This window comes from Oenanthe melanoleuca, unplaced genomic scaffold (genome assembly GCF_029582105.1).
Source record: "Oenanthe melanoleuca isolate GR-GAL-2019-014 unplaced genomic scaffold, OMel1.0 S078, whole genome shotgun sequence".
NCBI classification, from domain to species: domain Eukaryota; kingdom Metazoa; phylum Chordata; class Aves; order Passeriformes; family Muscicapidae; genus Oenanthe; species Oenanthe melanoleuca.
The window spans coordinates 32,360-55,910 of NW_026612727.1; the positions used below are offsets into that span (position 1 = coordinate 32,360).

Sequence of the window (23,551 nt, forward strand, 5' to 3'; positions counted from 1 at the left end):
GAATGCCGCTGGAAAACACCGGGAATGCCGCTGGAAAACACCGGGAATGCCGCTGGAAAATACCGGGAGTGCCGCTGGAAGAACCGGGAATGCAGCTGGAAGAACCGGGAATGCAGCTGGAGAAACGGGAATGCCGCTGGAAAAGCCGGGAGTGCCGCTGGAAGAACCGGGAGTGCCGCTGGAAGAAGCGGGAGTGCCGCTGGAAAATACCGGGAATGCCGCTGGAAGAACCGGGAGTGCCGCTGGAAGAAGCGGGAATGCCGCTGGAGAAACGGGAATGCCGCTGGAAAAGCCGGGAATGCCGCTGGAAAAGCCGGGAATGCCGCTGGAGAAACCGGGAATGAAGCTGGAAGAACCGGGAATGCCGCTGGAGAAACGGGAGTGCCGCTGGAGAAACCGGGAGTGCCGCTGGAAAAGCCGGGAATTACCGCTGGAAAAGCCGGGAATTGCCGCTGGAAAAGCCGTGAATTGCCGCTGGAAAAAACCTGGGAATTGCCGCTGGAAAAACGGGAATGCCGCTGGAAAAAAACCTGGGAATTGCCGCTGGAAAATACCAGGAATTGCCGCTGGAAAAGCGGGGATGCTCAGCTCATGGCTCTCATGATTCCATCCCGCTGTTATCCCGGCGTTTGGAGCTGCGATCCCGATTTTTTTATAGGGTTGGAGATCTGTTCCCGGTTTTACGCCGGTGTTTTGATGGCGGGTTTAGCTCGGTTTTTGGAGTTGGTTTTTTGTTCTTTTTTTTTGGGGGGGTTGATGCCGGTTTTGGGAGCTTTGGTCCCGGTTTATTTCCCGGTTTATTCCCGGTTTATTCCCGGTTTATTCCCGGTTTTCGGGCTCGCCGGCGCTCCCGGCGCACGTGCGCGTCCTGCGGGAGCCGCGGGCTGGAATTTTGGGATTTTTATAGCGGCGGGAATGGGCGGCGCGGCCCCTCCCCCGGAGCCCTCGGAAAGGGGAGCCCCAGGCCCGGCCTACCTGAGCTCACCCTGCAGCCAGCCCGGCCTTAACCCCTTCCCCGCTTTTCCTTTCGCCCCCGACCTGTTTTCCTCATAAATTCCCTTTTTCCGATCCCAAAGCTCAGCGGAGCTGCCGCGGGGGAGGGCGGGGATTTTGGGATCCCTCTGGAATTTTTCCCCCCCCCCCGCTCAGGACCCGCCGCTGCTTTCCCCAAAAATTCCTTTATCCCGATCCCAAAAATCAGCGGGGGTGGGGCGGGGGGGGGAATTCTGGGATCCCTCTGGAATTTCCATTCCCGGTGTCCCGCTGGATCCCGTCCCGAAATCCCCGAGGATTCCCGGAGGATTTTCCGTGCTGGCGTTATCCCCGTCCCCCCTCCTCTGGCATTCCCGCGGGATTCCGGCTGGGAATTGGGATTCATCCCAAAATCCCGGGGGCGGGAGGGAATCGGGAATTAACCCTTGAGGAGCCGCCGCTGGGGTTTGCTGGAATTCCAGGGGGAGCCGGGATGGAACTGGGGAATTCCAGAGGGTGTCAGGTGTCCCGTTCCATGGGGCAGCTCCTGGGATTCTTCGGGAATTCTCTGCCGGGCAGGAATTTTTTCCCAAAATCCCGTAAAACCTTTCCCTGGGTGCTGCACCCCAAACCCCCAGCAACTCTCCCACAAAAAAAAAAAAAAAAACTTGGAAAAAAAAGTTCTGGGGTCTCCTGGGATTCCCAGCATCCATCCCATGAAATCCCGAGTATCCCGAGCCATCCCTAAACCCCAAAAAACCGGGAATTCCCTCATCTCCTCGCTTACCCCACCCCCCAAACTCCACGGGGATTATCCCACACCCCCCCCACCCATGTGGAAAAACATTTCCACCTGGAGAAAAAAAACAAAACCAAAACCCCAAAAATCCCAGCACCGCCGTTTCTCCCGAGCCCTTTTTTCCCCGTTTTCCCGAGTTTTTCCTGAGCTCCCCCCGCTTCTCCAGCGGCGCCTCCCAGGAGCTCCTCGCGGGAGGTTCATTCCCGGCCGGAGCGCGGCACCTTCCGTGCGCTCCCGCACTTAATCCCCGTCTCGGCAGCTTCCGAAATCCAACCTCTGTCATCCCCTCTGGAAGCTCCCGGGCCCATCTGCTTTCGCTTAGCGCCGGGAGCGATCCCGCAGAACCGCCGGCAGAATTCCCGGGAAACGCGGCGCGGGCTGGGAGCGATCCCGGCCCGGGGATGGGGGGGGGGGCACTGGGGGGGTCCGGACCGGGGGGCTGCGGGGAGGGGGGGAAATGTGGTTAAAAGTTTGGGGGTTGTGGTTAAAATGTGTGGGATGGCGGCCAGGATCGGTGGGATCGCGGCCAGGATTGATGGAATCGCAGCCAGGGACGCGGAGATGGTCGGGGGCACAGGGAGTCTCAAAATCCATGGAATTGCAGCCAAAATCCATGGAATTGCAGGCAGGGATACGGAGATGATCCTGGTCAGAGTTTGGGGGCACAGGGAGTCCCAAAATTCATGGGATCACAGCCAAAATCTGTGGGATTGTGGCCAAAATTTGTGGAATCGGAGCCAGGGACACAGAGATGGTCGGGGGCACAGGGAGTCTCAAAATCCATGGAATTGCAGCCAAAATCCCTGGAATTGCAGGCAGGGACACGGAGATGATCCTGGTCAGAGTCTGGGGGCTCAGGGAGTCCCAAAATCTGTGGGATCACAGCCAAAATCTGTGGGATCACAGCCAGGATTGATGGAATCGCAGCCAGGGACGCGGAGATGGTCGGGGGCACAGGGAGTCTCAAAATCCCTGGAATTGCAGCCGAAATCCATGGAATTGCAGCCAGGGACACGGAGATGATCCTGGTCAGAGTCTGGGGGTGCAGGGAGTCCCAAAATCTGTGGGATCACAGCCAAAATCTGTGGGATCGTGGCCAAAATTTGTGGAATTGCAGCCAGGGACACGGAGATGGTCGGGGGCACAGGGAGTCTCAAAATCCATGGAATTGCAGCCAAAATCCATGGAATTGCAGCCAGGGATGTGGAGATGATCCTGGTCAGAGTTTGGGGGCTCAGGGAGTCCCAAAATCTGTGGGATCACAGCCAAAATCTGTGGGATTGTGGCCAAAATCTGTGGGATTGTGGCCAGGATCTGTGGGATCATGGTCAAAATCCATGGAATTACAGCCAAAATCCATGGAATTGCAGGCAGGGATGTGGAGATGATCCTGGTCAGAGTTTGGGGGCTCAGGGAGTCCCAAAATTTGTGGGATCACAGCCAAAATCTGTGGGATTGTGGCCAAAATCTGTGGGATTGTGTTCAGAATTTATGGAATCGGAGCCAGGGACACGGAGATGGTCGGGGGCACAGGGAGTCTCAAAATCCCTGGAACTGCAGCCAAAATCCATGGAATTGCAGCCAGGGACACAGAGATGATCCTGGTCAGAGTTTGGGGGTGCAGGAGTCCCAAAATCTTTGGGATCACAGCCAAAATCTGTGGATCCTTTGGATCCCTGGGATTCCTCCCCTTCCCACTTTTGGATTCCCTGGAATTCCCTCACCCTTTCCCCCAGTAATTCCCAGGAATTCCCTGACCATTTTTTCCTGGAATTCCCAGGAATTCCCTCACCTTTTCCCCAAGGATTCCCTAGAATTTCTCCAGGGATTCCCCGGAACTCCCTGACCCTTTTCCCTGGGGATTCCCTGGAATTCCCTTAATCTTTTCCCTGGAATTCCCTGTCCCTTTTCCCCAGGGATTCTCAGGAATTCCTTTACCCTTTTCCCCTGGAATTCCCAGAAATTCCCTCACCCTTTTCCCGAAGGATTTCCTGGAATTTCTCCAGGGATTTCTCTGGAATTATCTTACCTTTTTCCCCAGGAATTCCCCACCCTGCCCTATCCCTTTTCCTCAGGAATTCCCTGGAATTTCCTCACCCTTTTCCCGTGGAATTCCTTCACCCTTTTGTCCAAGATTTCCCTGGAATTCCCTGACCCTTTTCCCCATGATTTCCCAGGAATTCCCTCACTCTTTTTCCCTGGAATTCCTTGCCCTGCCCTGACCCTTTTCCCCAGGAATTCCCAGGGACTCCTTGGAATTCCCTGACCCTTTTCCCCAGGGATTCCCTGGAATTCCCTGACCCTTTCCCCCAGGAATTCCCAGGGATTCCCAGGAACTCCCTGACCCTTTTTCCCAGGAATTCCCAGGAACTCCCTGACCCTTTTCCCCGGGATTTCCCAGGAATTCCTGCACCCTTTTCCCCTGGAATTCCCAGGAACTCCCTGACCCTTTTCCCCAGGAATTCCCAGGGATTCCCAGGAGCTCCCTGACCCTTTTCCCCAGGAATTCCCAGGGATTCCCAGGAACTCCCTGACCCTTTTCCCCAGGAATTCCCTGGAACCCCCTGACCCTTTTCCCCAGGAATTCCCTGTAATCCCCTGACCCTTTTCCCCAGGAATTCCCAGGGATTCCCAGGAGCTCCCTGACCCTCCTCCCGCTGTTCTTTCCCCAGGACATCCGGAACACGGTGGGGAACATTCCCATGGAATGGTACCAGGATTTCCCGCACGTCGGCTACGACCTGGACGGGAGGAGGATCTACAAACCCCTGCGGAGCAAGGACGAGCTGGACCTGTTCCTGGAGAAGATGGAAAACCCGGAATACTGGTGAGGAATTCCTGGAAAAACCCGGGGTGGCAGGAGCCGCCCCCTGAGCCCGCAGATCCCAGAGCATTCCGGGATTTCCTGGGTTTTGTGGGATTTTTGTGGGCTTGGAGTTGCTCAGATTCCCGGGATTTGGGGTTCTGGAGCTTTCCTGAGGGTGATTCCCGAAAATCCTTCTGCATCCCTGTCCCCATCCCGAAAACCCCTCTGCATCCCTGTCCCATATCCCAAAAATCCCTGATTCCAAAAATCCCTCTGCATCCCTGTCCCCATCCCGAAAATCCTTCTGCATCCCTGTCCCCATCCCGAAAATCCCTGATTCCCAAAAATCCCTCTGCATCCCTGTCCCCATCCCAAAAATCCTTCTGAATCCCTGTCCCATATCCCAAAAATCCCTGATTCCAAAAATCCCTCTGCATCCCTGTCCCCATCCCAAAAATCCTTCTGAATCCCAACAATTCCTGTGTCCGTTTGTCCATCCGTGTGTCCATCTGTCCAGGTGGACTGGGGCCAATGTCCGTCTGTCCCTGTGTCCGTCTGTCTATCTGTCCCTGTGTCCATCCCTGTGTCCATCTGTCCAGGTGGACGGTGCAGGACAGACCGACTGGGGCTGATGTCCCTGTGTCCATCCCTGTGTCTGTCTGTCCATCCCCGTGTCCGTCTGTCCATGTGTCCGTGTGTCCGTGTGTCCATCCCTGTGTCCCTGTGTCCGTCTGTCCCTGTGTGTCCCCGTGTCCGTGTGTCCGTCCCCGTGTCCGTGTGTCCATCCCCGTGTCCGTGTGTCCCTGCAGGCGGACAGTTCAGGACAGACAGACGGGCGCCGATGTCCGTCTGTCCGTGTGTCCATCCCTGTGTCCATCTGTCCATCTGTCCGTGTGTCCCTGTGTCCATCCCCGTGTCCATCTGTCCGTCTGTCCGTGTGTCCGTGTGTCCCTGCAGGCGCACGGTGCAGGACAGACAGACGGGCGCCGATGTCCGTCTGTCCGAGGAGCAGCTGCAGCTGGTGCAGCGCCTGCAGCGGGGACAGTTCGGGGACGTCGCCTTCGACCCCTACGAGGTGACGGCGACTCCCGAGCGGAACGGGGCGGAATTCCCAGCGGGAATGTGGGAGGGAGAGACTCTAGGGATGGAATTCCCACTGGGAATGTGGGAGGGAATGGTCCCAGGAGCAGAATTCCTACTGGGAATGTAGGGGATGAGGGCCTGGGGATGGAATTCCTGCTGGGAATGCCTGGGAGAAGGTCCCAGGGGAGGAATTCCCACCAGGAATGTGGGAGGGGACACCTTGGAGTGGAATTCCCAACGGGAATGGCCCCGGGGAGGGCCCACGTGTGGAATTCCTGTTGGGAATGTGGGAGGGAATGGTCCCAGGGACAGAATTCCCACTGGGAATGTGCAAGGGACACCCTGGGGGCGGAATTCCCAGCGGGAATGGCCCAGGGGAAGCCCCAGGGATGGAATTCCCATCAGGAATGTGGGAGGGAAAGGTCCCAGGGACAGAATTCCTTCTGGGAATGTTGGAGGGGACACCTTGGGGTAGAATTCCCAACGGGAATGGCCCAGGGGAGGGCCCAGGGATGGAATTCCCGTCAGGAATGTGGGAGGGACAGGTCCCAGGGACAGAATTCCCGCTGGGAATGCTGGAAGGGGAGGCTCCAGGGATGGAATTCCCACTGGGAATGCCCCAGGGGAGGCTCCAGGGCTGGAATTCCCACTGGGAATGTCCCAGGGGAGGCTCCTGGGATGTAAATCACACCAGAAATGCCCAAGGGGAGGTTCCAGGGATGGAATTCCCACTGGGAATGTGGGAAAGGAGGCTCCAGGGATGAAATTCCTCCTGCGAGGAATGCAGGTGGAATTCCATTGGGAATGTCCCAGGGGAGGACCCAGGGCTGGAATTTCCACTGGGAATGCACAAGGGGAGGCTCCAGGGATGGAATTCCCATTGGGAATGTGGGAGGGGAGGTCCCAGGGATGGAATTCCCTCCAGGAATGCAGGAGAGGAAGGTCCCAGGGATGGAATTCCCATTGGGAATGTTGGAAGGGGAAGCCCCAGGGACGGAATTCCCGTGGGAACGGGGCTGAGCATTCCCGGTTTTCCAGCCGTCCGTGGATTTCTTCAGCCACGAGGTGCGGATCCACCCGGTGACCAACCGGCCCCAGGACAAACGGAGCTTCATCCCCTCCCTGGTGGAGAAGGAGAAGGTGACGGGAGGGAGAGATCCATGGGAATTCCAGGGGGAGGGGGGGAAAGATCCCAGTGGATTGAGGGGATTGGAAAAAAATCCAGGTGGGATGGGGAGGATGGAAAAAATCCAGGTGGGATGGGGAGGATGGAAAATCTGAGGAGGATTAGAAAGATCCAGGTGGGATGGGGAGGATGGAAAAAAAATCCAGATGGGATGGGGAGAATGGAATGATCCAGGTGGGATGGGGAGGATGGAATGATCCAGGTGGGACAGGGAGGATGGAAAAGGATCCAGATGGGATGGGAAGGATGGAAAAATCCAGATGGGATGAGGAGGATGGAAAAAGATCCAGGTGGGATGGGGAGGATAGAAAAAAATCCAGATGGGATGGGAAGGATGGAAAAAGATCCAGGTGGGATGGGGAGGTTGGAAAAAAATCCAGATGGGATGGGGAGGATGGAAAAAGATCCAGGTGGGTTTGAGAGGATGAAAAAAATTCAGATGGGATGGGGAGAATGGAATGATCCAGGTGGGATGGGGAGGATGGACAATCTGAAGAGGGTTGGAAAGATCCCAGTGGATTGAGGGGATTGGAGAAAAATCCAGGTGGGATGGGGAGGATGGAAAAGGATCCAGGTGGGATGGGGAGGATGGAAAAATCCAGATGGGATGGGGAGGATGGAAAATCTGAGGAGGATTAGAAAGATCCAGATGGGATGGGGAGGATGGAAAAAAAATCCAGATGGGATGGGGAGGATGGAAAAAATCCAGATGGGATGGAGAGAATGGAAATATCCAGATGGGATGGGGAGGTTGAAAAAAATCCAGGTGGGTTTGGGAGGGTGGAAAAAATTCAGATGGAATGGGGAGGATGGAAAAAAAATCCAGGTGGGATGGGGAGGTTGGAATGATCCAGGTGGGATGGGGAGAATAGAAAAAATCCAGGTGGGATGGGGAGGATGGAAAAAATCCAGGTGGGATGGGGAGAGTGGAAAAAATCCAGGTGGGATGGGGAGGATGGAGAGATCTGGAGGGGATTGGAAAGATCCTGGTGGGATGAGAAGGAAGGAAGAACTGAAGAAGGTGGAAAAATCCAAATGGATTGAGAGGATTGGAAAGATTCAGGTGGGATGGGAAGGTTGGAAAAGCTGAGGAGGGTGGGAAGATCCCAGTGGGATGAGGAGAACAAGAAAATCCTGGTGGGATGAGGTTGGAAAGATCCTGGGGGGATGGAAAGATCCCAATGGATTGAGGGGAAAGATCCCAGTGGAATGGGGAGGATGGAAATATCCAGGTGGGATGAGGAGACTGAAAAATTGAGGATTGGAAAGATCCCAATGGATTGAGGGGATTGGAAAGATGTTGATGGGATGAAGGTGGAAAAGCTGAGGAGAATTGGAAAAAACGAGGTGGGATGAGGAGGGTGGGAAGATCCAGGTGGGATGAAGGATGGAAAATCTGAGGAGTTGGAAAAACTCCTCCCCTTCCCAAATCCCAAAACCTCCCGTCCCGAATCGCGGGAATTCCCCGCAGGTGTCCAAGCTGGTCCACGCCATCAAGATGGGCTGGATCCAGCCCCGCAAGCCCAAGGAGAACGTTCCCACCTTTTACGACCTGTGGGCCCAGGAGGATCCCAACTCCATCCTGGGGAGGCACAAGATGCACGTCCCCGCTCCCAAAATCCCGCTGCCGGGCCACGAGGAATCCTACAACCCGCCCCCGGAGTTCCTGCCCAGCCCCGAGGAGGTGGGAGCGCCGGGAACGCCGGGGGGAGGCTCCAGGGAGGGGTCTGGGGATCAGGCGGAGTCTGGAAGGGGTTTTCCAGGGAATCTGGGGGATGGTTCGTCCCTGGGAGAAAGGGAATTGTCAGTGCCTGTGGGATGAAGGGAGATTCGGGATGGGGGGATGGAGAGATCCCAGTGGGATGGGGATGGAGAGATCCCAACGGGATGGGGATGGAAAGATCCCATTCAGATGAGGATGGAAAGATCCCCATTTCTCATTCCCATTCTCATTCCCATTCCCCCTTCCACATATTCTCATCCCCATTATTCTATTCCCATTATCCCAATCCCATTCCCCCATCCCATCTCCCATTCCCCCCACTTCCATTCCCATTTTTCCCATTCCCATTCCCTCTTCCCCATATTCTCATTCCCATTATCCCATTCCCATTGTCCCATTTCCCCCTTTATCCCATTTTTTCCCATTCCCATTTCCCCATCCCCATTTTTCCCATTCCCCTTCCCCATATTCTCATTCCCGTTATCCCATTCCCATTCTTCCCATTCCCATTATCCCATTTTCCCCTTTATCCCATTTTTCCCATTCCCATTCTTCCCATTCTCCCATTCCCATTTTCCCCTTTATCCCATTTTTCCAATTCCCATCCCCATTATCCCATTCCCATTCTTCCCATTCTCATATTCCCATTATCCCATTCCCATTGTCCCGTTTTCCCCTTTATCCCGTTTTTCCCATTTTTCCCATTCCCATTTTTTCCATCCCCATTTTTCCCATTCCCTTTCCCATTCCCATATTCTCATTCCCCTTATCCCATTCCCATTCTTCCCATTCCCATATTCCCATTATCCCATTTTCCCCTTTATCCCATTTTCCCCATTCCCATTCTCATTCCCATTCCCATTATCCCATTCCCATTCTTCCCATTCCCATATTCCCATTATCCCGTTTTCCCCTTTATCCCATTTTCCCCATTCCCATTCCCATCCCCATTATCCCATTCCCATTATCCCATTTTCCCCTTTATCCCATTTTCCCCATTCCCATTCTTCCCATTCCCATATTCCCATTATCCCATTTTCCCCTTTATCCTATTTTCCCCATCCCCATTCCCATTCCCATCCCCATTATCCCATTCCCATTATCCCATTTTCCCCTTTATCCCATTTTCCCCTTTATCCCATTTTCCCCATTCCCATTCCCATCCCCATTATCCCATTCCCATTCTTCCCATTCTCAAATTCCTATTATCCCGTTTTCCCCTTTATCCCATTTTCCCATTCCCATTTCCATCCCCATTATCACATTCCCATTCTTCCCATTCTCCCATTCCCGATTATCCCGTTTTCCCCTTTATCCCATTTTCCCCATTCCCGTTATCCCATTCCCATTCTTCCCATTCTCCCATTCCCATATTCCCGTTTCCCCCTTTGCCCCGTTCCCGTTTTTCCCGCCCCACATTCCCGGAATTCCCGCAGAAGCTGGCCTGGGAGCAGCAGGATCCGGCCGAGCGCCGCCGGAACTTCCTCCCGCAGAAATTCCGGAGCCTCCGCGCCGTCCCCGCCTATTCCCGCTTCATCCACGAGCGCTTCGAGCGCTGCCTCGACCTCTACCTGTGCCCCCGCCAGCGCAGGATGCGGGTGGGGACCCCAAAATCCCGGGAAAACACCGGGAATGCCGCTGGGAATTCCCGACTGGAGCTGGGAGGGATTTTCTGGGGGATTTTGGGAACGGTTTGGATTTGGGATCTAATCCTGGATTTCCTGATCCCCAGGGATGAGCAGCTGCTCCTGGGAGGAATTCCCTGATCCCAGATTTCCCCTGATCCCAGATTTCCCTGATCCCAGATTTCACGATCCCCAGGGATGAGCAGCTGCTCCTGGGAATCTGATCCCAGATTCCCCCTGATCCCAGATTCCCTTGATCCCAGAGAATTCCCTGATCCCAGATTCCCCCTGATCCCAGATTCCCCTGATCCCAGAGAATCCCCTGATCCCAGAATGTTCCCTGATCCCAGATTCCCCGATTCCCGACCAGAACTGGGAGTGGTTTTCCCAGGAAGTTTTGGGAACAGTTTGGATTTGGGATCGTCTCTGGGATCAGATCCCGGGTTTCCCAATCCCTAGGGATGAGCAGCTGCTCCAAGGAGGAATTCTCTGATCCCAGAGGGTTCCCTGATCCCAGATTCCCCCAGATTCCTGGAACTGGGGGTGGTTTTCCTGGGAAATTTTGGGATCAGTTTGGATTTGGGGTCGTTTCCATCCCGCAGGTCAACGTGGATCCCGAGGATCTCATTCCCAAACTTCCCCGGCCGCGGGATCTGCAGCCCTTCCCGACCACACAGGCCCTGGTGAGGGATTTTTGGGAATATTCAACTGGAGTTGGTGGAATTCCGGGATTTTGGGGGAGCAGGGAAGGGGGATGAGGCCGAGGATTCCCGGGAGAAGCTGGGAAAAGGGGCCGATCCCAGCTGGAATTAATGGGAAATTTTTCCAGATTTCACTGGAAAAAGGGGGCTGAGGAGAATCCAGAAAAGCTCCAGAATTCCTGGGATTCCTGGGAATGGCTCCAGAGAATTCCTGGGAGTGGCTGAGGGAGCTGGGAGGGCTCATCCCGGAGAAAACTGGGATTGGAGGGATCCAGGGTGGGAATTTGGGATCTGCTCCCAAGGAACAGGGACATGAGCAGAGGGAACGGCCTGGGATTGGGATTTTTGGGAATATTCCTCTGGAAATGGCTGGAATTCCCAGCTGGAATCGTCATTCCCAGGAATTCCCATCCCTGTGGATGTGGGATGGGCTGGAATTCCCATTCCCAGGAATCCCCATTCCCAGCTGGAATTCTGGGCTGGAATCCCCATTCCCAGCTGGAATCCCCATTCCCATTCCCAGTTCCTCCATTCCCGAGGATTCCCATCAGGGATGGATTCGGGGTTGTCCCTGATTCCCGGATTTTTGGGATTTTTCCCAGGTTTACCGCGGCCATTCCGGGCTGGTGCGGACCCTGAGCGTGGCCCCCAGCGGGCAGTGGCTGGTGTCAGGTACGGATCCGGAATTCCCGGGATAAATCCCACGGAGCTGCTCCGGGGAAATCCCACCCCCCGGCTCCGGGGCGGGATCCTGGGATCGGCTCCATCCTGGAAAACTCCGGAGCTCTTCCTGGAAAACTTCTGGAGCTCCGGGGTCCCAACCCCATTCCCATTATCCCTTTCCCAGAATCCAATCCCGTTATCCCAATCCCATTATCCCATTCCTCAGTATCCCGCTGTTATCCCGCTGTTATCCCATCATCCCATTTTTTCCCATTACCCCATTCCCATATTCCATCCCCATTCCCATCCCCATCCCTATCCCATTATCCCATTCTCCTTATCCTATTATCCCATTATCCCGTTTTTCCCATTATCCCATTTTTCCCATTCCCATTTTTCCCATTCGCATCCTCATCCCATTATTCCATTCCCATATCCCATTCTCACCTCATCCCCATTTTTCCCCTTCCCATTCCCCCATTCCCATTTCCCCATTCCCATTCCCATTGCCATTCCCATTATCCCATCCCCATTATCCCATTATCCCGTTCCCACATCCTATTCCCATCCCTATCCCATTTTTCCCATTCCCGTTATTTCCATTCCCATATCCCATATCGCATTCCCATTTCCCCATTATCCCACTATCCCATTATCACATTATTCCATTATCCCAGTATCCCATTCCCATATTCCATCCCCATTTTTCCCATTCCCATCTCTATCCCATCATCCCGCTGTTATCCCATGTTATCCTGCATTATCCCATTGTTATCCCGCTGTTTTCCCGCTGTTTGTTCTCCCACTGTTTGTTTTCCCGCTGTTCTCCCGCTGTTTGTTATCCCGCTGTTTTCCCGCTGTTGTCCCGCTGTTCTCCCGCTGTTTGTTTTCCCGCTGTTCTCCCGCTGTTCTCCCGCTGTTCTCCCGCTGTTTGTTATCCCGCTGTTTGTTATCCCGCTGTTCTCCCGCTGTTCTCCCGCTGTTCTCCCGCTGTTCTCCCGCTGTTTGTTATCCCGCTGTTATCCTGCTGTTATCCCGCTGTTATCCCGCTGTTATCCCGCTGTTCTCCCGCTGTTTTCCCGCTGTTCTTCCGCTGTTTGTTCTCCCGCTGTTTTCCCGCTGTTCTCCCGCTGTTTATTTGTACTCCCGCTGTTCTCCCACTATTCTCCCGCTGTTCTCCCGCTGTTTGTTATCCCGCCGTTCTCCCGCCGTTCTCCCGCTGTTCTCCCGCCGTTCTCCCGCTGTTCGTTATCCCGCTGTTATCCCGCGTTATCCCATTGTTTTCCCGCCGTTCTCCGTCCCTCCCAGGCTCCGACGACGGCTCGCTGCGGTTCTGGGAGGTGAGCACCGCGCGCTGCCTCCGCTCCGTTCCCGTCGGCTCCGTGGTCAAGAGCGTGGCCTGGAACCCCAACCCCAGCATCTGCCTGGTGGCCGTGGCCGTGTGAGTCACCGGGATCCACGGATCGTTCCCGCTTTTCCGGCAGATCCCGGATCCCTGGCGGGGTTCATTGCGTGCCTGGAGATCGCAGTGATCCCTGATCCTGATCCTGATCCCCTTGCCCATCCCGGTCCTGATCCTGATCCCCATCCCAATCCTGATCCCAGTCCTGATCCTGATCCCCAGTCCTAATCCTGATCCCGTTCACAATCCTGACCCTGATCCCAATCCCAATCCTGATCCAAATCCTGATCCCCATCCCGATCCTGATCCCAATCCTAGAGGATTCTCTGATACCAGATCTCCCCTGGTCCCCATTTTCCAATCCTCAAGGATGAGCAGCTGCTCCTGGGGGGAATTCCCTGATCCCAGAGGATTCCCTGATCCCAGATTTCCTGATCCCCAGGGATGATCAGTGCTCCTGGGGGGATTTTGCTGATCCCAGAGTATTCCCTGATCCCTGATCCCGGATTTCCCGGTCCCCAGGGACGAGCAGCTGCTCCTGGGATGAATTCCGTGATCCCAGAGTATTCCCTGATCCCTGATCCCGGATTTCCCAATCCCCAGGGACGAGCAGGTGCTCCTGGGGGGAATTCCCTGATCCCGGATTTACCAATCCCCAGGGACGAGCAGGTGCTCCTGGGGGGAATTCCCTGATCCCAGGGGATTCCCTGATCCCAGATTTCCCAATCCCCAGGGACGAGCAGGTGCTCCTGGGGGGAATTCCCTCATCCCAGATTCCCCCTGATCCCGGATTTCCCAATCCCCAGGGACGAGCAGCTGCTCCTGGGGGGAATTCCCTGATCCCAGAGTATTCCCTGATCCCGGATTTACCAATCCCCAGGGATGATCAGTGCTCCTGGGGGGATTTTGCTAATCCCAGAGTATTCCCTGATCCCTGATCCCAGATTTCCTGATCCCCAGGGATAAGCAGATGCTCCTGGGGGGAATTCCGTGATCCCAGAGTATTCCCTGATCCCAGATTTCCCGGTCCCCAGGGATGAGCAGGTGCTCCTGGGGGGAATTCCGTGATCCCAGATTCCCCCTGATCCCAGATTTACCAATCCCCAGGGACGAGCAGGTGCTCCTGGGGGGAATTCCCTGATCCCAGAGGATTCCCTGATCCCAGATTCCTCCTGATCCCGGATTTCCCAATCCCCAGGGATGAGCAGGTGCTCCTGGGGGGAATTCCCTGATCCCAGAGTATTCCCTGATCCCGGATTTCCCGGTCCCCAGGGACGAGCAGGTGCTCCTGGTGAACCCGGGCCTCGGGGACCGGCTGCTGGTGGCAGCCACGGACCAGCTGCTGGATTCCTGGGAGGCTCCGGAGGAGGAGCGGGTCCAGCCGGCGCGCTGGGTCCCGGCCGGGCCCGAGGAGCGCGGCAAGGGGATCCGGCTGCGGGTGGAGCACGGCAAGGTGGGGCCGGAATTCCCGGGATTTGGGTGGGGTCGGCATTCCCGGGATTTGGGTGGGGTCGGCATTCCCGGGATTTGTATAGGGTCGGCATTCCTGGGATTTGAGTGGGATTGGCATTCCTGGGATTTGGGTGGGATTGACATTCCCAGGATCTGGGTGGGATTGACATTCCCAGGATCTGGGTGGGATCAGCGTTCCCAGGATTTGGGTGGGATCGACATTCCCAGTATTTGAGTGGGATTGGCATTCCTGGGATTTGGGTGGGATTGGAATTCCTGGGATTTGGGTGGGATTGACATTCCCAGGATCTGGGTGGGATTGGCATTCCCAGGATTTGAGTGGAATTGGAATTCCCGGGATTTGGGTGGGATCAGAATTCCCGGGATTTGGGTGGGGTCGGCATTCCTGGGATTTGGGTGGGATCAGCATTCCCAGCATTTGGGCAGGATCAGCATTTCCAGGATTTGGGTGGGCTCACAGTTCCCGGGATTTGGATGTGGTCAGCATTCCCAGGATTTGGGTGGGATCAGGAATTCCTAGGATTTGGGTGGGATCAGAATTCCCTGAATCCCAGATTTCCTAATCCCCAGGGATGAGCAGGAGCTCCTGGGGGGAATTCTCTGATCCCAGAGGATTCCCTGATCCCATATTTCCCTTAATTCCATATTTCCTGGTCCCTAGGGATGAGCAGCTGCTCTGGGATGATCCAGAGGGTTGGGATCCAGAGGATTGGGATCTTGGAATCTCATCTGGATCCCATTCCTCTTCCCATTCCCACCCTGAGGAGCTCTGGCATGATCCAGTGGATCAGAATCTCAGGGTGTCACCTGAATCCCATTCCCAATCCTGTTCCCATTCCCACCCCAAGGAGCTCTGGGATGATCCAGAGGGTCGGGATCTTGGGATTTCACCCAGATCCCAATCCTGATCCCATTCCCAGTCCCGTTTCCATCCCAGCCGGTGACCCAGGTGCCGTGGCACAGCAAGGGCGATTACTGTGGTGATCCAGAGGGTCGGGATCTCAGGATCTCACCCGGATCCCAATCCCATTCCCTGTTCCCAATCCCATCCCAAGGAGCTCTGGGATGGTCTGGAGGGTTGGGATCTCAGGATCTCATCTCGATCCCATTCCTGATCCCTATCCCATTCCCATCCCAAGGAGCTCTGGGATGATCCAGGGGATTGGGATCTTGGGATCTCACCCTGATCCCATTCCCAATCCCAATCCAGTTCCCATCCCAGCCGGTGACCCAGGTGCCGTGGCACGGCAAGGGCGATTACTGTGGTGATCCAGAGGGTCGGGATCTCAGGATCTCAACCAGATCCTATTCCCAATCCCAATCCCATTCCCATTCCCGATCCCATCCCAAAGAGCTCTGGGATAATCCAGAGGGTTGGGATCTCGGAATCTCATCTGGATCCCATTTCCGATCCCATTCCCACCCCGAGGAGCTCTGAAACAATCCAGAGGATCGGGATCTCAGGATCTCATCTGGATCCTATTCCTGATCCCAATCCCATTCCCAATCCCGTTCCCGTTCCGTTCCCAGCCGGTGACCCAGGTGACGTGGCACGGCAAGGGCGATTACTCAGTGGTGATCCAGAGGGTCGGGATCTCGGGATCCCATTCCTGATCCCATTCCTGATCCCAACCTAAGGAGCTCTGGGATGATCCAGAGGGTCGGGATCTCAGGATCTCACCTGGATCCCAATCCCAATCCCAATCCCATTCCCATTCCCATTCCAGCTGGTGACGCAGGTGACGTGGCACGGCAAGGGCGACTACTGTCGTGATCCAGAGGGTTGGGATCTCAGCATCTCACCCAGATCCCATTCCCAATCCCATTCCCATTCCGTTCCCAGCCGGTGATGCAGGTGACCTGGCACGGCAAGGGCGATTACTCAGTGGTGATCCAGAGGGTTGGGATCTCGGGATCCCATTCCTGATCCCATTCCTGATCCCAACCTAAGGAGCTCTGGGATGATCCAGAGGGTCGGGATCTCGGGATCCCATTCCTCATCCCAACCTAAGGAGCTCTGGGATGATCCAGAGGGTCGGGATCTCAGGATCTCACCCAGATCCCAATCCCAATCCCATTCCCATTCCCATTCCAGCCGGTGACGCAGGTGACGTGGCACGGCAAGGGCGATTACTGTGGTGATCCAGAGGGTCGGGATCTCGGGATCTCACCTCGATCCCAACCCCAATCCCATTCCCCAATCCCATTCCCGTTCCCATTCCAGCCAGTGACGCAGGTGACGTGGCACGGCAAGGGCGACTACTGGGCGTCGGTGGTGCGGAACCCCGGCAGCCGGCAGGTGCTGATCCACCAGAGCAGCCGGCGCTGGAGCCAGGATCCGTTCCGGAAGAGCCCCGGGATGATCCAGTGCGTGCAGTTCCACCCGCTCCGGCCCTACTTCCTGGTGGCCTCGCAGCGCTCGGTGCGCATCTACAACCTGCTGCGCCAGGAGCTCACCAAGAAGCTGCAGAGCAACTGCCAGTGGATCTCCAGCATGGCCGTGCACCCCGGAGGTGCGGGGGGGTCGCCGGGATTCCCGCCGGATTCCCGGGATCTGCCGCCGTCCCGCTGATCCCGGTGGGTTTTTTTTTGGTTTTTTTTTTTCCCTAGGGGATAACGTGATCTGCGGGAGCTACGACAGCAAACTGGCCTGGTTTGACCTGGACCTGTCCACGCGGCCCTACCGGCTGCTCCGGTGAGTCCTGGCATTCCTGGGATTCCTGGTGGGATCTGTTTTCCCGGGAGAATTCCTCAGAATTCCCGGCTTGTCGTAGGAGCTGCCAATCCCAGCGTGTCCCAGGTTTCTGTGGGGGGTGGGAGACCCGTGTTCCTTCGTTATCCCGGGTCATTAACCCAAATTATCCTGGTTGTTTACCCAAATTATTCCAGGCTGTTATCCCAAATTATCCCAGGTTGTTATCCCAAATTATTGTGGACTGTTAACCTAAACCATCCCGGGTCCTTGTCCCAGATTATCCTATGTCTTTATCCCAGTTTATCCCGGGCTGTTATCCCAGTTTTTCTCAGGTTGTTGTCCCAGTGTTCCCTGGGGTTGTTGTCCCAAATTATCCCAGGCCATGGTCCCAGTTTTTCCCAGGTTGTTATCCCACATTATCCCAGGCTGTTATCCCAAATTATCCTGAGTTGTTATCCCAGTTTTTCCTGGCCTGTTATCCCAAATTTTCCTGGGCTGTTACCCCACATTTTCCCTTGTTATCCCACGTTCTCCCAAGTTGTTATCCCAGTTTTTCCTGGGTTGTGTCCCCAAATTATCCTGGGTTGTTAACCCACATTATCCTGGGTTGTTATCCCAAATTATCCTGGGTTGTTATCCAAGTTTTTCCCAGGTTGTTATCCCAGTTTTTCCTGGGCTGTTATCCTACATTTTCTCTTGTTATCCCTCATTATCCCGGGTTGTTATCCCAGATTTTCCTGGGCTGTTGCCCCAGATTATCTCAGGCTATTCTCACATTTTCCCTCATTCTCCTGGGTCATTATCCCAGTTTTTCCAGGCTCTTATCTCCCATATCCCAGGTTGTTATCCCACATTTTCCCTTGTTATCTCAAGCTGTTATCCTGGTTTTTCCTGGGCCGTTACCCCTGTTATCCTGTGTCACTATCCCACATTTTCCCTCTTCTCCTGGGTCATTATCCCGTTTTTTTCCTGGGTTGTTATCTCCCATTATCCCGGGTTATTATCAGACATTTTCCCTGGTTATCCCTGTTTTTCCCCTGTCGTTATCCCTGTTTTCCCCACGACCATATCCCCATTTTTCCCTGGCAATTATCCTGGGTTTTGCCTGATGGTTATCCTCTGTTATCCCAGATGATATCCCTGTTATTCCGTATCATTATCCCAGTTTTTCCCATGTTCTCCCCCATTATCCCGGTTTTACCCTGGTAGTTATCCTGGTTTCCCTGTGTCATTATCCCGGATTTTCCCATGTCATTATCCCGTTATCCTGTGTCATTATCCCAATTTCCTGGTGTTACTATCCCAGTTATTCCATTATCCTGGTTTCCCATGTCCTATCCTGGTTTTTCCCGTTGCCAATTCCCGGTTATTCCCGTTTATCCCAGTTTTTCCCATTGCTGATTCCCCGGCAGTTATCCCATTATCCTGTGTTGTTATCCCGGTTTTCCTGGGCATTTATCCCAGTTTTTCCTCTGTCGCTATCCCGGTTATTCCATTATCCCGGTGTTCCCGTTGCCAATTCCCGGTTATCCCGTGTTGCTATCCTGGTTTTCCTGTGCCGATTCCCAGTTATCCCAGTTACTTCATTATCCCATTTCTCCCATTGCCAATTCCCGGTTATCCTGGTGTTCCCGTTGCTAATTCCCGGTTTATCCCATATCCTATCTTGGTTTTTCTGTTGCCAATTCCCAGTTTTTCCCGTTGCCGATTCCCGGTTATCCCGGTTTTTCCATTATCCTGGTGTTCCCGTCGTCAATTCCCGATTATTCCATTATCCCATTTTTCCCATTGCTGATTCTCAGTTATCCCATTATCCCAGTTTTCCTGTTGCTGATTCCCAGTATCATTATCCTGGTTTATCCCATCTGCCATACCGGTTTTTCCTGATTATTCCCTGTTATTCCCGGTTATCCTGGTTTTCCGCATGGCTGATTGACAGTTATCCCGGTTTATCCCATGTCCTATTCTGGTTTTCCCTGTTGCTGATTCCCGGTTATTCCTGGTTTATCTTGGTGTTATTCCTGGTGTTATTCCCGATTTTTCTCAGTGTCATTTTCCCAGTGTTATTCCCAGTGTTATTCCCACTTTATCCTGATTATTCCCGGTTATTCCCAGTGTTATTCCTGGTTTATCCTGGTATTATTCCCGGTGTTATTCCCAGTTATTCCTGGTTATTCCCAGTTTATCCTGGTGTTATTCCCGCCAACACCGCCATGCCCTGAACTCCGTGGTGTTCCACCACCAGTACCCATCACCAATTCCCAGTTTATCCCAGTTTTTCCCATTGCTGATTCCTGTTTTATCCCAGCGTCATTCCCAGTGTTATTTCCAGTTTATCCCAATGTCATTTTCCCAGTTTATCCCAGTGTTATTCTCAGTTCCCAATTATTCCCGGTTATTCCCAGTTATTCCCGGTTATTTCCAGTGTTATTCCCAGTGTTATTCCCAGTTTATCCCAGTGTTATTGCCAGTATTGTTCCTGGTTTATCCCAGTGTTATTCCCAGTGTTATTCCCGGTGTTATTCCTGGTTTTTCCCAGTGTCATTTTCCCAGTTTATCCCAGTGTTATTCCCAGTTTATCCCGGTTATCCCAGTTTATCCCAGTGTTATTCCCGGTGTTATCCCTGATTATTCCCAGTGTTATTCCTGGTTATTCCCGGTTGTTCCCGCAGTCACCACCGCCGTGCCCTGTGCTCCGTGGCGTTCCACCGCCGGTACCCATCACCAATTCCCCGTTATTCCCAGTTTATCCTGGTGTTATCCCTGGTTATTCCCAGTGTTATCCCTGGTTATTCCCGGTGTTATTCCCGGTTCATCCCAGTTATTCCCGGTGTTATTCCCAGTTTATCCCTGTTATTCCCGGTTATTCCCAGTGTTATTCCCGGTGTTATTCCTGGTTATGTTGTTCCTGCAGTCACCACCGCCGTGCCCTGCGCTCCGTGGCGTTCCACCGCCGGTACCCATCACCAATTCCCCGTTATTCCCAGTTTATCCCGGCGTTATCCCTGATTATTCCCAGTGTTATCCCTGGTTATTCCCGGTGTTATTCCCGGTGTTATCCCTGGTTATTCCCGGTTGTTCCCGCAGTCACCACCGCCGTGCCCTGCGCTCCGTGGCGTTCCACCACCGGTACCCATCACCAATTCCCTGCTATTCCCAGTTTATCCCGGTGTTATCCCTGTTATCCCTGGTGTTATTCCCGGTGTTATTCCCGGTTATTCCCGGTTGTTCCCGCAGTCACCACCGCCGTGCCCTGCGCTCCGTGGCGTTCCACCGCCGGTGCCCATCACCAATTCCCCGTTATTCCCAGTTTATCCCGGTGTTATCCCTGGTATTCCCGGTGTTATTCCCGGTGTTATTCCCGGTTATTCCCGCAGTCACCACCGCCGTGCCCTGCGCTCCGTGGCGTTCCACCGCCGGTACCCGCTGTTCGCGTCCGGTTCCGACGACGGCACCGTCATCGTCTGCCACGGGATGGTGTACAGGTACCGGGGCTGATCAAATCCCTGGGATCTGCTCATATGGGATTTATTCAGGGGATTGATGGGGTTTATTTATTTATTCATGGGATTTATTGATGGGGTTCATTGATGGGATTGATGGGAGGGATGGGATTTATTGATGGGATTTGTCGGCGTGGGATTTGTTGATGGGATTTGGTTGGGATTTGTTCATGTGGGATTTGCTTATGGGATATATTGATGGGATTGATTTATGGGATTTGCAGTATTCCTTGATGGGATTTATTTATGGGATTTGTTAAAGGGATTTTTGGGGTTTATTGATGGGATATATTGGTGGGATTTATTTATGTGGGATTTGTTTATATGGGATTTATTTGTAGTATTTATTTATGGGATTTATTGATGGGATTTATTTATGGGATTTGTTTATGGGATATATTGATGTGATTTATTGGTGGCATTTGTAGGATTCATTTATGGGATTTATGGGATTTATTTATGGGATTTACGGCATTTAGTGATGGGATTTACGGGATTTGTTCTTGAAATTCCCATGAATTCCCATTCCCACTTTCAGAATTCCCATTCCCTGTCAGAATTGCCATTCCCACTGTCAGAATTCCCAATCCCACTGTCACAATTCCTGTTCCCAGTCAGAATTCCCATTCCCGCTGTCGGAATTCCCATTCCTACTGTCGGAATTCCCATTCCCTGTCAGAATTCCAATTCTCTGCTGGAATTCCCATTCCCACTGTCAGAATTCCCATTCTTGCTGTTGGAATTCCCACTCCCAGTCAGAATAACCGTTCCTTGTCAGAATTCCCATTCCCAGTCAGAATTCCCATTCCCGCTGTCAGAATTCCCGTTCCCAGTCAGAATTCCTGTTCCCAGTGGGAATTCCTGTTCCCAGTCAGAATTCCCATTTCCCCGTCAGAATTCCTGTTCCCAGTCTGAATTCCCGTCCCCGCTGTCAGAATTCCCGTTCCCAGTCGGTATTCCCATTCCCAGTCAGAATTCCCGTTCCAGTCAGAATTCCCATTTCCCTGCTGTCACAATTCCCATTCCCAGTCAGAATTCCCGTTCCCAGTCACAATTCCCATTCCCGCTGTCACAATTCCCGTTCCCAGTCAGAATTCCCGTTCCCAGTCAGAATTCCCGTTCCCGCTGTCGGAATTCCCGTCCCAGCTGTCACAATTCCGGTTCCCAGTGGGAATTCCTGTTCCCACTGTTGGAATTCCCTCCTTCCCGCAGTGACCTGCTGCAGAACCCGCTGCTGGTGCCGCTCAAGGTGCTCAAGGGCCACGCGCCCGCGCTCGACCTGGGCGTGCTCGACGTCGCCTTCCACCCGCAGCAGCCCTGGCTCTTCTCCTCGGGCGCCGACGGCACCGTGCGCCTCTACACCTGATCAACGGGCCAGGATCCAATGGATCCAACGGGATCCAACCGGGATCCAACCAGATCCAACCAGATCCAACCTGATCCAACCCCATCCAAAGGGATCCTTCCACCCGCAGCAGCCCTGGCTCTTCTCCTCAGGCGCCGACGGCACCGTGCGCCTCTACACCTGATCAACGGGCCAGGATCCACCGGGATCCAACGGGATCCAACGGGATCCAACCCAACCCAACCCGATCCAACCCGATCCAACCCTATCCAAAGGGATCCTTCCACCCGCAGCAGCCCTGGCTCTTCTCCTCGGGCGCCGACGGCACCGTGCGCCTCTACACCTGATCAACGGGCCGGGATCCGGCTGGATCCAACAGGATCCAACGGGATCCAACCAGGATCCAACCCGATCCAACCCGATCCAACCCGATCCAAAGGGATCCTTCCACCCGCAGCAGCCCTGGCTCTTCTCCTCGGGCGCCGACGGCACCGTGCGCCTCTACACCTGATCAACGCCCGGGATCCAATGGATCCAACGGGATCCAACGGGATCCAACCAGATCCAACCCAATCCAACCCAACCCAACCCGATCCAACCCAATCCAAAGGGATCCTTCCACCCGCAGCAGCCCTGGCTCTTCTCCTCGGGCGCCGACGGCACCGTGCGCCTCTACACCTGATCAACACCCGGGATCCAATGGATCCAATGGATCCAGCCGGGATCCAACGGGATCCAACCAGATCCAACCCAATCCAACCCAATCCAAAGGGATCCTTCCACCCGCAGCAGCCCTGGCTCTTCTCCTCGGGCGCCGACGGCACCGTGCGCCTCTACACCTGACCAACACCCGGGATCCAACCGGGATCCAACCGGGATCCAACGGGATCCAACCAGATCCAACCCGATCCAACCCAACCCAACCCGATCCAAAGGGATCCTTCCACCCGCAGCAGCCCTGGCTCTTCTCCTCGGGCACTGACGGCACCGTGCGCCTCTACACCTGATCAACACCCGGGATCCAAACGGATCCAGCCGGATCCAACCGGGATCCAAATGGATCCAACGCCATGGGAACTCACAGCCCTTAATAAAGGATTGTTTTGGATACAGTACCGGGCTCTTGGTGTCCTGAATTCCCCAATATTCCCATTCCCTACACCTGACACTCCCGCCGGGATCCAACGGGATCCGGCCAGATCCAAATGGATCCAAAGGGATCCAACACCGTGGGAATTCACGGCCCTCAATAAAGGATTGTTTTGGATATGGTCCTGGGCTCTTGGTGTCCTGAATTCCCCAATATTCCCATTCCCTACACCTGACACTCCCGCCGGGATCCAACCGGATCCAACGGGATCCAGCAGGATCCAACACCGTGGGAATTCACGGCCCTCAATAAAAGATTGTTTTGGATACGGTCCCAGGCTCTTTGTTCCCGAATTTCCCAATATTCCCATTCCCTACACCTGACATTCCCGCTGGGAATGTGCGGACATCCAGAGGGATCCAACCAGATCCAAAGGGATCCAACGGGATCCACCGCCATCGGAATTCCCAGTGTTCAATAAAGGC

At 54.3% G+C, this 23,551-nt stretch overlaps 1 protein-coding gene across 1 annotated transcript; it reads left to right on the top strand.

Annotated features, from left to right (window-relative positions):
* The first annotated feature begins 361 nt into the window (after positions 1–361).
* On the top strand, positions 362–23,248 carry BOP1 (BOP1 ribosomal biogenesis factor). The gene is made up of 14 exons (XM_056515785.1): positions 362–463; positions 4,381–4,598; positions 5,535–5,652; positions 6,699–6,800; positions 8,318–8,530; positions 10,006–10,167; positions 10,797–10,877; positions 11,498–11,567; positions 12,867–12,999; positions 14,233–14,413; positions 16,658–16,946; positions 17,044–17,128; positions 20,506–20,613; positions 21,844–23,248. Exons 1-14 carry the CDS (start codon positions 362–364, stop codon positions 21,995–21,997), a joined length of 2,016 nt encoding a protein of 671 aa, XP_056371760.1. The 3' UTR covers positions 21,998–23,248.
* Positions 23,249–23,551: the final 303 nt, after the last annotated feature.